This window comes from Pseudophryne corroboree, chromosome 6 (assembly GCF_028390025.1).
Source record: "Pseudophryne corroboree isolate aPseCor3 chromosome 6, aPseCor3.hap2, whole genome shotgun sequence".
In the NCBI taxonomy this organism is placed as follows: domain Eukaryota; kingdom Metazoa; phylum Chordata; class Amphibia; order Anura; family Myobatrachidae; genus Pseudophryne; species Pseudophryne corroboree.
Genome location: NC_086449.1, coordinates 574,486,795 through 574,500,712, shown reverse-complemented (window position 1 = coordinate 574,500,712; position 13,918 = coordinate 574,486,795). Strand labels below are relative to the sequence as shown.

At 47.6% G+C, this 13,918-nt stretch overlaps 1 protein-coding gene across 3 annotated transcripts in view; it reads left to right on the top strand.

Moving 5' to 3' along the window:
* Positions 1-4,815: 4,815 nt before the first annotated feature.
* The window catches only part of REEP2 (receptor accessory protein 2), a 188,622-nt gene continuing 179,519 nt past the window's right edge, over positions 4,816-13,918 (top strand). For 2 of the 3 annotated variants that reach the window (XM_063927858.1, XM_063927857.1), the window contains exon 1: positions 4,817-5,042. In XM_063927858.1, coding sequence (XP_063783928.1) covers positions 4,867-5,042 — 176 coding nt within the window. In that variant the 5' untranslated portion in view covers positions 4,817-4,866. Of the gene's footprint in view, positions 5,043-13,918 lie in introns of all 3 variants that reach the window. The other variant, XM_063927859.1, reaches the window with a different exon arrangement.

The window sequence follows — 13,918 nt, the reverse complement described above, 5'->3', positions numbered from 1 at the left end:
GCGAGCCTCATGGTCCTGGACTGGCCAAGGAGAGCTTGGTGTCCAGATCTCAGGAATTACTCATAGGAGATCCCTGTCCTTTTCCTTTGCGCGAGGACCTGTTGCGACAGGGGCCATGCGTGTATTAGGACTTACCGCAGCTACGTTTGACGACATGGCGGTTGAGCGCCAGATCTTAGTCCGTAAGGGCATTCCCACGGAAGTAGTTCCCACACTTATTCGGATTAGAAAAGGGGTAACGTCTAAACATTACTACCATTTTGGAGAAAATAAGTTTCTTGGTGTGAATCCAAGAAGACGCCTACGGTAGAGTTTCAGCAATTAAAATCGGCCTTATCGGTTTTCTTTCAGAATCAATTGGGCTCTTTTTCAGAAGTTCAGACTGTCGTGAAGGGAGTGTTGCACATCCAACCTCCTTTTGTGCCCCAGTGGCACCAGGGGATCTTAATGGGGTGTTGCAGTTCCTTCAATCACATTGGTTTGAACCTTTACGTAAGGCAGAGTGAAACTCCTCACTTGTAAAGTGGTCGTCAGGTTGGCCTTGGCATACACAAGGCGAGTATCTGAGTTAGCGGTCTGGTCTCACAAGAGACCTTATTTGATCTTCCATGAAGATACAGTAGAGCAGAGTTGGAAACTCCTCAATAATTTCTACCGAAGGTGGTTTCTTCTTTCCACATATACCAACCTATGGTGGTGCCTGTGACTATGGATGCCTTGGCTGAATCGAACTCTCTGCATGTGGTCAGAGTTTTTGAAAATTTATGTCGACAGGACGGCTCCGTTTAGGAATACAGCCTCGGTTTGTCCTGTTTGCTCCCAACAAGATTGGGTGTCCTGCTTCCAAGCAGACCGTTGCGCGCTGGATCTGTGGTACGATTCAGCATGCTCATCTCACGGCAGGACTGCCGTTACCAAAATAGGTGAAGGCCCATTCTACTAGAAAGGTGGGCTCGTCCGGGACGGTTGACCGGGGAGTCTCTGCATTGCAACTTTGCCGATCAGCTATTTAGGGAAAAATTGGGCTAAGTTTTACATCTTTAATACCTTGGCCAAGGTTGACCTCACGTTTGTTCATTCGGTACTGCAGAGTCATCCGCACTCTCCCGCCCATTCTAGAGCTTTGGTATAACCCCATGGTTCTTGAAGTGACCCCAGCATCAATCTAGGACGTAGGAGAAAATAGGATTTTAATACCTACCGGTAAATCCTTTTCTCTTAGTCCGTAGAGGATGCTGGGCGCCCGTCCCAGTGCGTACTGTATCTGCAGTTGTTGGTTGTGGTAATAGGTTGTGTTACGTTTTTTGTCAGCACATTACTGCAAATTATTCATGCCATTGGCTTGTATTCTGTTGAATGCCACGTTCTGCGGCATGCTTGAGGTGTGAGCTGGTAAGATGCTCACCGTGGTTTAACAATAAATCCTTTCCTCGGAATGTCCGTCTCCCTGGGCACAGTTCCTTAAACTGGAGTCTGGAGGAGGGGCATAGAGGGAGGAGCCAGGTCACACCATTTGAAAGTCTTAAAGTGCCCATGTCTCCTGCGGATCCCGTCTATACCCCATGGTTCTTGAAGTGACCCCAGCATCCTCTACGGACTAAGAGAAAAGGATTTACTGGTAGGTATTACACATTACCCCAGGTAGAGCCCCTATCACACATTATGCCAGGTAGGGCCCCCTTTTACACATTATGGCAGGTAGAGCCCCCTTTTCCCCATTACGGCAGGTAAAGTCTCCTTTTACACACTGCGTCAGGTAGAGCCCACTTTTACACACTGCACCAGTTAGAGATCTCTTTTACATAATGTACCAGGTAGAGCCCCCTTTTACATCCTGCACCAGTTAGAGCCCCCTTTTACATCCTGCACCAGGTAGAGCCCCCTTTTACATCCTGCACCAGGTAGAGCCCCCTTTTACATCCTGCACCAGGTAGAGCCCACTTTTACATCCTGCACCAGGTAGAGCCCCCTTTTACATCCTGCACCAGGTAGAGCCCCCTTTTACATCCTGCACCAGGTAGAGACCCCTTTTACATCCTGTACCAGGTAGAGACCCCTTTTACATACTGACCAGGTATAGCCCCCTTTTACATCCTGCACCAGGTATAGCCCCCTTTTACATCCTGCACCAGGTAGAGACCCCTTTTACTTACTGCACCAGGCAGAGCCACCTTTCTTTTTATACACTGCACCAGGTAGAGCCCTCTTTTACTTACTGCATCAGGTGGGCAAGGCACCACTAGCACACTGCCAGTTATGGCCCTGATTTTACACACACACACACACACACACACACACACACACACACACACACACACACACACACACACACACACACATCTATATCTATCTATCTATCTATCTATCTATCTATCTATCTATATATACATATATATATATCTATATATATATTTATATAGCAGACATACTAGAGGCAGCACTCAGCACTATATGTACATGTGGTTATATACATTTTCGTGATTGGGTGGTACATAGGGGTCCTTTCAATCTTCTTCCTTGGGGCCTGCAATATATCTAGGTATTCCCCTGGACTTGCTCATTGTAGTGTGGTATAATATGAACTGGAGGCCATTTTTGTAATATTATAATATATGAACCGGGGCACTGTACGGGGGGAGCACTATATACCATAATGTGAGTTGGTGGTACTGTCTGGCACAATGTGTACTGGCAGCTCTGAAATATGACATAGGGTGAACTTAAGCACTACTACGATTCATAAAAGAAACTAGGGCACTACTATGGGGCATAACATTAAATAAGGCTCTACCATGGTTCAGAAAATTAACTAGGGCATGATTACAGGGCATAAAATTAACAACTGCTGCAGGGAAGTGTCTCTCTAGAAGCATTGGGACGGGGGCCCCTTCAAAATGTTGCTGTGGGGCCCACAAAGTTCTGGCTACTCCCCTGCCCATGAGGACGTCATTACCATCTGTGTGACCTGTACCTTTGAAAACTTGGACTACAGTGACATAGGCCAGGGAGTTTTATTAATGGATATTGACAAAAGAAAACGTTTCCCTGTGCCGAGTAAAAATGAGAATCTGTCTGTGTGACCAAGCATCGTTATACCTACATTCTAATACTGGGTACACAGTGTACAACATGGAAATGATATGATGTCGCTCATGATTTCCATGGAACTCCTGTCCAAACGATGTTATGCTACACACTGAGCGACCAAATGATATATACGAGTCTTCCGACACTGCCAAATTGTTGGGGTTCAGCCTAATTTAACATATTGCTTGCCGGCGTTGGTAACGTAAGGGGGGGTACACACAGAAAGATCTGTGCTTAAAATCTAAGCAATCTGACTACATTGCTTAGCAGTTAAGCACGGATATCTTGCGGGTATGCCCCACAGCGATGCTGGTGCTAGATTGAGCCTCAATCTAGTAGGTCGCTCACTTCCGCGTTGTGTGAAGTGAGTGCCCCCCGTCCCTCCCTCAGCACACATCGCGAGCGGTCTGTGATAGATCGCTCAGCATACATCTCTAGGTGTGTACCCCCCTGTACACATCGTTAGTTACACTTTCGAAATTGAGCTGCGTGTACAGACGGCAGAGAACCTCACTAGACACCCGCGGGTGCACCAGTGACGTGCGGTGGGGTGAAGCAGGTGAGGCAGAGCCTTTCCTGTCATACGTACGTTTAAACCAGAGTTTTGACTGAATAAAATATATGAAAAATACTGATAATTTGTTTGAAATATCTTCTTTGCATTATTCTAAGAATTTTTATAGCCCAACCTCTGGAGTAAAAAGTTTATGGCAGGTGAGGCAGTGCTGACCTTTTCCACACATCTCTAATCAAAACTCACCAGATTTCCAGGAGTTTATACTGCTGCACCTGTGTATAATGCCCAGATGTACCCTTTGGCTTATATATTGCATATAAATCTGGCTCTGGGGTTAGCCAGTGCCTCCTGAGCCATTTAGCTCACCGCACATCCCTGGGGAGCACGCATCGCTAGCAATACAGGGGGTCATTCCGAGTTGATCGCATGCTGCAACTTTTTGCAGCCCGTGCGATCAACTAGACGCCGCCTATGCGGGAGTGTATTTTTGCATAGCAAGGCTGCAATAGCTTGTGCAGCCGAGCTATGCAAACACATTTTGTGCAGTTTCTAAGTAGGTCTGGACTTACCCACTGCGATGACTTCAGCGTCTCAGGTCCCGGAATTGACGTCAGACATCAGCCCACCAAACGCCTCGACCCACCTGCGTTCGGATCTCCACTCCCCGAAAACGGTCAGTTGACGCCCCGGAACGCCTTCCTCTTGTCAATCACGGTGCGATTGCGGAAGCAATCGGTTTCTTCTTTAATTCAGTCGCCGCCCGGCGTTCCCCACGACGCGCCTGTGCATTGCGGCCGCTGCGCATGCGCATTCCGGACCCGTTCGCACGGCTGCGAAAAAAACCAGCGTGCGAACGGGTCGGAATGACCCCCACAGAGCGCACACACTGGATGATAAAACTAATTTGTGTTCACCCAGGTTTATGCTGGATGGAATGGTGTCTGGAAAGAGGGACCCTCTATAATGACAACACCACACACAGACTTGAATACTATACATCTGATCATTTGTTATATATGGAGTGCGTGTAATTCCCCTTCTTCAGTGCATTTGTATCCTAAATGAACTTGTAGCCGAGCAGCCATCCATGTCATGGCGTTAAAGGCAATGTGCCCCTCTCATCCTCTCACCGACTGGTCCTCGTTCCCGTGCTGCGGCGATCTGCCAGCATCTGCTTTTATTGTCCGCCGAGAACAAGTATCTCATCACAGAGTAGCCTTTAACAGTCAGCCACGCCCCCCGGATTGCTGCAGAGACGTTGCATGTACGGAGGATTTAACCGGCTCCGGGATTGTTACCTACTCCCTGCCCAGGAGCCGCTCACCTCCCACCATCCCGCCGCCGCCCAGTGCAGAGCCCGGGGCCTGTGCCCGCCACCCGGGGAGCCCCCTCCGGGGACAGCCAGGATGGTGTCCTGGATCATCTCCAGACTGGTGGTGTAAGTACCGTATTGGATGGTGTGATGCTATGCAGCCCCTGGTCATGCCATGTACATGTGTGTGTTATGTGTGTGGGAGGGGTGGCCGCATGACACCACAGCCTGTGCAGCTGCAGCAGGGGTATTTGTGTGGTGTACCCATGATGTTGATGTGCTGTATATGGAGGATGAGCACAGGCAGCTCACAGGAATGAGCTATTATTCTAATACCTGTCCTGCATGCATTAACATTGGTTACATCATGTGCTGATTTATAGAAACACGTGTAAGTATTGGTCGATGACTAATAGAAGCAGGCCCTGTCTTCTAATCACACAAGCAATAGGTTTAACTTGGTAGCATGCGGCTGTAGAGTAAGCACAGTCAGGTAAATAAGTAAGTCCTAGTTTAATACTGGCCATACACTGGAGGGCCGCAGTTTGGACATGCCTGCACTAGGACAACCAGCATCCGATCTGATTCCTGTCACTATTTCCCTTTGATTCTCCTGGGAGCTCTGGACACACGATTTGGGTGTTTTTGCACACAGATGTGCATACGATGAAGCATACAATCTATCCAGCGATCGTATGCCTCACAAAAAGCACATGATCACTTGAAAAAAATGCCAGTCAAAATGACGCTAATTGAATGTTCCATTGAGTGATGCATCGTATGTGCATTAAACATGGTACAATGTGCATACAATTACGACGGATAATATGAGCTCACATATGATCAGAGGATGCGACATTCAACCCTGGGGACAGCACATCGTAATCGTACCCAAAATATGCATAATGTGCACACAATGCATCGAATGAAGCATCAAAATCGCACATTCTTATGCAATATTGTCCTAGTGTATGGCCAGCTTAAGGATCATCACTTACAAAATGGCAGAAAGGCAGGCCGCACATCCAGTTGTCCACCTAGTGCATTTTAAGGTGTGCATCCAATTACCCATCTTTGCAAACAGCATAGTGATAGGGTATGGTGCATAGAGTAAGACCTCGAAGTCCAGCCTACTTATATAGTCACCTTCTTCATTCACTTTTCTCCTAATAAACTGCTCATTGTAACTTAATTGATGTATGTAATTAGTTATGAGAGTGAGATGGCATTGTGCTCCTAGATATTATCTTTCCTGCTTAAGAGCATTTGGAAGATTCAGTATGCACAATCCATAATAAAGCCTGGATTACACCGTATCTGAGGAGGTGGAAACAGTTGGTCCTTTTTGAGGGGGACGAGGGGAATTTGGTCATCTATTTATTAAGCTGTGACCATCAACCCTAAATGTATAATCTACATCCTGGACAACTTATTTAAATAATATTACTGTAGGAAAAAATTACAATTCAGTACAAAATGTAGTCAGGTGCTTCTTATCCTGCCCAACTCTCCCATCCGCAACTGCTAGTGTTGTCCCTGTACATTTCTGTAAATTCTGGCGCACTTGTGCAAATGCTGGTGCATTTTCCCCTTTTTCATATTTTTATTTTTATGTTTTTTGGGTACAATTATTTGTGTTTATATATACAGCACCATAGGTTTATATATATATATATAGAGAGAGAGAGAGAGAGAGAGAGAGTGTTTAATTATAGTGATGATACTGTCAATTTTGAGGAATTTGTAAATCACCAAGGAGAGGAACAGAATACAGCACAAGCCCATAGGACAAGTGCTTTGTACTTATATTGCTGCTGTGCTGTAAGGGAGGGGATGTGTTATACCTTATAATTAGTGATTTTGCGAGTTTCATTGTTCTTTATGAAGGACTTTGGCTGGAAAAAATCTTGAGTTTTCCAGTGTTAACAAAATAAACACACCATGAAAAATGTAAATAGCTATATAATCGATTTGTATCTTGTTTTTACTTAATACAGGGGAGAGGGTGTCTGGGGACAGGGGAGTGGGTGCCTTGAGAGAAATGGGATGGTGCAGCCACAGGAGCCCTGGGAAAGGGGCCAGAGTGCCAGATGAGAGGGTAGGGCATCACAGACATCATGCCAAGAACGGAAAGGTATGGTGACCAGGGACAGAACTCTAGGGGAAAGATTCCCTGGGAACCTGGATAAAAGAGCAGCATCCTGAGTTTGCTAACATGGTGGCATTTAGAAACATTGCACAGAAGGAGCACTTAACAGCAGTAGTAGCTCTAAGGGTGCTTAGAAGAAAAGTTCTACATCATGGGCAGAACTGAGTTTGTGATAGGCTGATACGGAAGACTTAAGGAATTTTCAGTGTTGGCTACAAAAAGAAACTCCAAGAAAGTCCTTAGTGGGGCTTCTTCTAGGCTAACAAACATTTATAATGAACACTGAAGTGATGATAACTAAAAATAGGTGGCTCTCCGACGCTCCTAATAATGTATTACACAATGCAGTTCCCACAAATCACGTATCTTCTGTCCAAATGAGATGTTCTTCATTAAGATTGTATTGATGGAATAAGCAGATCACAGTCTCAGACATAAAAACACTAGTGTAATACCTTCTGGATAGATACTGGAAACAGTGGCAGGTGCAATCCCACATGTAATTGATAGTAACCCCAAAAAACTTTCTCCATATGAAATACCGGCTTACATGGGGAAACTGCAGTGAAATCCCACTTCAATCAATATGCTTACAGAAATAAAGGATAGGAATCAGCCTGTAGCAGTCACTTACTCCTCTTGGTAAAACCGCAGTTATTCTTCAAATGTATTTTTATTAGTCTCCAGATAATAAGACATACACACAATTGAATAAAAGGAATACACACTATAACTATAAGATAGCTGCATACCGGATTTGGAGGTTAAACAGGCACATCAAATAGAGATGGATGGCAACCCAGGAACACACCCACCAACAAGGACCCGCTGCAGAAAATCTATAGTGTTTAGATTGACACCAAATGGTTGACAGGTACAAAAGATTGACAGTGATTAAGGTCGACAGGTACAATAGGTCGATATAACAGTGGTTGACATGCAAATTTTGAAAACAAGTTTTCTTTGTCAAATCTTGTATGTTTGATAGTATGTCACCATCATCAATGGAAAAGTGTACCTTCACCGGCTCGCTACAGGCAAGATGGCTCGGTTTGCAAATGTTGGGAATACATGTAAAAAAACAAACATATGTCAACCATTTGTGTGTCGATCTTTGAACCTGTCGACCTTTCTCTAACGTCCTAGTGGATGCTGGGGACTCCGTAAGGACCATGGGGAATAGACGGGCTCCGCAGGAGACTGGGCACTCTAAGAAAGAATTAGTACTACTGGTGTGCACTGGCTCCTCCCTCTATGCCCCTCCTCCAGACCTCAGTTAGAATCTGTGCCCGGAAGGAGCTGGGTGCATTTTAGTGAGCTCTCCTGAGCTTGCTATTAAGAAAGTATTTTAGTTAGGTTTTTTTATTTTCAGAGAGCTTCTGCTGGCAACAGACTCTCTGCTACGTGGGACTGAGGGGAGAGAAGCAAACCTACTAACTGCGGCTAGGTTGCGCTTCTTAGGCTACTGGACACCATTAGCTCCAGAGGGTTCGAACACAGGAACTTAACCTTGGTCGTCCGTTCCCGGAGCCGCACCGCCGTCCCCCTCGCAGAGCCAGAAGACAGAAGCCGGCGGGTGAAGCAAGAAAACGTCAAAATCGGCGGCAGAAGACTCCTGTCTTCATATGAGGTAGCGCACAGCACTGCAGCTGTGCGCCATTGCTCCCACACTAACCCACACACTCCGGTCACTGTAGGGTGCAGGGCGCAGGGGGGGCGCCCTGGGCAGCAATTGAGTACCTCCTGGCAAAAAACAGCATATATACAGCTGGCCACTGTATATATGCATGAGCCCCCGCCATTTTTTACACCAAATCGCGGGACAGAAGCCCGCCGCTGAGGGGGCGGGGCTTCTTCCTCAGCACTCACCAGCGCCATTTTATCTCCACCGCTCCGCTGAGAGGAAGCTCCCCAGGCTCTCCCCTGCAGACTCACGGTAGAAAGAGGGTAAAAAGAGAGGGGGGGCACATAAATTTAGCGCAATAATCATAAATACAGCAGCTACTGGGTAAACACTAAGTTACTGTGTGATTCCTGGGTCATATAGCGCTGGGGTGTGTGCTGGCATACTCTCTCTCTGTCTCTCCAAAAGGCCTTGTGGGGGTCCTGTCCTCATATAGAGCATCTCCTGTGTGTGTGGTGTGTCGGTACGCTTGTGTCGACATGTTTGATGAGGAGGGCTATGTGGAGGCAGAGCAGGTGCAGATGAATGAGGTGTCTCCGCCGACGGCGCCGACACCTGATTGGATGGATATGTGGAAGGTGTTAAATGATAATGTAAACTCCTTGCATAAAAGGTTGAATAAAGCTGAAGCCTTGGGACAGTCGGGGTCTCAGCCCATGCCTGATCCTACAGCGCAGAGGCCGTCAGGGTCTCAGAAGCGCCCACTATCCCAAAATTGTTGACACAGATATCGACACGGATTCTGACTCCAGTGTCGATGGCGATGATGCAAAACTGCAGCCTAAAATGGCTAAAGCCATCCGCTACATGATTATAGCAATGCAGGATGTATTGCACATATCTGAGGTAAACCCTGTCCCTGACAAGAGGGTTTATATGTTTGGGGAGAAAAAGCAAGAGGTGACTTTTCCCCCTTCACATGAGTTAAATGAGTTATGTGAAAAAGGGTGGGATTCTCCTGATAGGAAAGTACTGATTTCCAAAAGGTTACTTATGGCGTACCCTTTCCCGCCAACGGACAGGATGCGCTGGGAATCCTCCCCTAGGGTAGACAAAGCGCTGACACGCTTATCTAAGAAGGTGGCCCTGCCGTCACAGGATACGGCCTCCCTAAAGGATCCTGCGGATAGGAAGCAGGAAGGTATCCTGAAGTCTGTTTATACACATTCAGGTACTCTACTGAGGCCGGCAATTGCGTCGGCCTGGATGTGTAGTGCTGTAGCAGCATGGACAGATAATCTGTCTGAGGAACTGGATACCTTGGACAAGGATACTATTTTACTGACCCTGGGGCATATTAAAGACGCTGTCCTATACATGAGGGATGCCCAGAGGGACATTTGCCTACTGGGCTCTAGAATAAATGCAATGTCGATTTCTGCCAGAAGGGTCCTGTGGACTCGGCAATGGACAGGTGATGCCGACTCTAAGAAGCACATGGAGGTTTTACCCTATAAGGGTGAGGAATTGTTTGGGGACGGTCTCTCGGACCTAGTTTCCACAGCTACGGCTGGAAAGTCAATTTTTTTGCCATATATTCCCTCACAACCTAAGAAAGCACCGTATTGCCAAATGCAGTCCTTTCGATCACAAAAGGCAAGTAAGTCAGAGGTGCATCCTTTCTTGCCAGAGGCAGGGGTAGAGGAAAGAAGCTGCACCATACAGCTAGTTCCCAGGAACAGAAGTCCTCCCCGGCTTCCACTAAATCCACCGCATGACGCTGGGGCTCCACAGGTGGAGCCGGGAGCGGTGGGGGCGCGTCTCCGAAAATTCAGCCACCAGTGGGTTCGCTCACAGGTGGATCCCTGGGCTATACAGATTGTGTCTCAGGGATACAAGCTAGAATTCGAAGTGATGCCCCCTCACCGTTACCTAAAATCGGCCCTGCCTGCTTCCCCCATAGAAAGGGAAGTAGTGTTAGCGGCAATTCACAAATTATATCTCCAGCAGGTGGTGGTACAGGTTCCCCTCCCTCAACAGGGAAGGGGTTACTATTCCACAATGTTTGTGGTTCCGAAACCGGACGGACAGACCCATATTGAATTTAAAATCCCTGAACATTTACCTGATAAGGTTCAAGTTCAAGATGGAATCGCTCAGAGCGGTCATTGCAAGCCTGGAAGAGGGGGATTTTATGGTGTCTCTGGACATAAAGGATGCTTACCTGCATGTCCCCATTTATCCACGTCATCAGGAGTACCTCAGATTTGTGGTACAGGACTGTCATTACCAATTCCAGACGTTGCCGTTTGGTCTCTCCACGGCACCGAGAATATTTACCAAGGTAATGGCGGAAATGATGGTGCTCCTTCGAAAGCAAGGTGTCACAGTTATCCCATACTTGGACGATCTCCTCATAAAGGCGAGGTCCAGAGAGCAGTTGCTGATCAGCGTAGCACACTCTCAGGAAGTGTTGCAACAGCACGGCTGGATTTTGAATATTCCAAAGTCGCAGCTGATCCCTACGACTCGTCTGCCCTTCCTGGGCATGATTCTGGACACGGACCAGAAGAAGGTGTTTCTCCCGGCGGAGAAGGCTCAGGAGCTCGTGACTCTGGTCAGAGACCTCTTGAAACCAAAACAGGTGTCGGTGCATCACTGCACGCGAGTCCTGGGAAAGATGGTGGCGTCATACGAAGCCATTCCCTTCGGCAGGTTCCATGCGAGAACCTTTCAGTGGGATCTGTTGGACAAGTGGTCCGGATCGCATCTTCAGATGCATCGACTGATCACCCTATCCCCCAGGGCCAGGGTGTCTCTTCTGTGGTGGCTGCAGAGTGCTCACCTTCTCGAGGGCCGCAGGTTCGGCATACAGAACTGGGTCCTGGTGACCACGGATGCAAGCCTCCGAGGATGGGGGGCAGTCACTCAGGGAAGAAACTTCCAAGGGCTGTGGTCAAGTCAGGAGGCTTGTCTGCACATCAATATCCTGGAACTAAGGGCCATATACAACGCCCTGAGTCAAGCGGAGCCTCTGCTTCGCAACCAACCGGTGCTGATTTAGTTAGACAACATCACCGCAGTGGATCATGTAAACCGCCAAGGCGGCACAAGAAGCAGGGTGGCGATGGCAGAAGCCACCAGGATTCTTCGTTGGGCGGAGAATCACGTGCAAGCACTGTCAGCAGTGTTCATTCCGGGAGTGGACAACTGGGAAGCAGACTTCCTCAGCAGGCACGACCTCCACCCGGGAGAGTGGGGACTTCATCAAGAAGTCTTCACACAGATTACAAATCGATGGGAACTGCCACAGGTGGACATGATGGCATCCCGCCTCAACAAAAAGCTAAAAAGGTATTGCGCCAGGTCAAGAGACCCTCAGGCGATAGCTGTGGACGCACTAGTAACACCGTGGGTGTTCCAGTCGGTCTATGTGTTTCCTCCTCTTCCTCTCATACCCAAGGTGCTGAGAATCGTAAGAAAAAGAGGGATGAGAACAATACTCATTGTCCCGGATTGGTCAAGAAAAAGGCATTCCGGATGAAGTTATTCCTACGCTAATAAAGGCTAGGAAGGACGTGACAGCAAAACATTATCACCGTATATGGCGAAAATATGTTGCTTGGTGTGAGGCCAGGAAGGCCCCTACAGAGGAATTCCAGCTGGGCCGGTTCCTGCACTTCCTACAGTCAGGAGTGACTATGGGCTTAAAATTGGGGTCCATAAAGGTCCAGATTTCGGCCCTATCCATTTTCTTTCAAAAGGAACTGGCTTCACTTCCTGAGGTTCAGACGTTTGTTAAGGGAGTGCTGCATATTCATCCCCCTTTTGTGCCACCAGTGGCACCTTGGGATCTTAACGTGGTGTTGAGTTTCCTAAAATCTCACTGGTTTGAGCCACTTAAGACTGTGGAGTTAAAATATCTCACGTGGAAAGTGGTCATGCTATTGGCCTTAGCTTCGGCTAGGCGTGTGTCAGAATTGGCGGCTTTGTCATGTAAAAGCCCCTATCTGGTTTTCCATATGGACAGGGCAGAATTACGGACTCGTCCGCAATTTCTGCCGAAGGTGGTGTCATCTTTTCATTTGAACCAACCTATTGTGGTGCCTGCGGCTACTCGTGACTTGGAGGATTCCAAGTTGCTTGATGTAGTCAGGGCTTTGAAGATTTATGTAGCCAGGACGGCTGGAGTCAGGAAAACTGACTCGCTGTTTATCCTGTATGCATCCAACAAGCTGGGTGCTCCTGCTTCAAAGCAAACTATTGCTCGCTGGATCTGTAACACGATTCAGCAGGCTCATTCTGCGGCTGGATTGCCGCATCCAAAATCAGTGAAAGCCCATTCCACAAGGAAAGTGGGCTCTTCTTGGGCGGCTGCCCGAGGGGTCTCGGCATTACAGCTTTGCCGAGCAGCTACTTGGTCGGGTTCAAACACCTTTGCAAAGTTCTACAAGTTTGATACCCTGGCTAAGGAGGACCTTGTGTTTGCTCAATCGGTGCTGCAGAGTCATCCGCACTCTCCCGCCCGTTTGGGAGCTTTGGTATAATCCCCATGGTCCTTACGGAGTCCCCAGCTTCCACTAGGACGTTAGAGAAAATAAGATTTTACTCACCGGTAAATCTATTTCTCGTAGTCCGTAGTGGATGCTGGGCGCCCGTCCCAAGTGCGGACTTTTTCTGCAATACGTGTATATAGTTATTGCTTAATAAAGGGTTCTGTTGGCATCCGTTGTTTGATGCTCTGTTGTTGTTCATACTGTTAACTGGGTATGTTATCACAAGTTATACGGTGTGATTGGTGTGGCTGGTATGAGTCTTACCCTGGATTCCAAAATCCTTTCCTTGTAATGTCAGCTCTTCCGGGCACAGTTTCCTTAACTGAGGTCTGGAGGAGGGGCATAGAGGGAGGAGCCAGTGCACACCAGTAGTACTAATTCTTTCTTAGAGTGCCCAGTCTCCTGCGGAGCCCGTCTATTCCCCATGGTCCTTACGGAGTCCCCAGCATCCACTACGGACTACGAGAAATAGATTTACCGGTGAGTAAAATCTTATTTTTGTACCTGACGATCTTAAGAACTGTTGACCTTTCATCTGTCGACCTAATGTATGTCAACCATATGGTGCCAACGTATTGACTGTCAACCTAGACACTATTGATCCATCATCCAGATACCATCTCACTTGCTTCTTATTCCCCCTCATGCTCCCAGACTCATCATTTGCCACAAG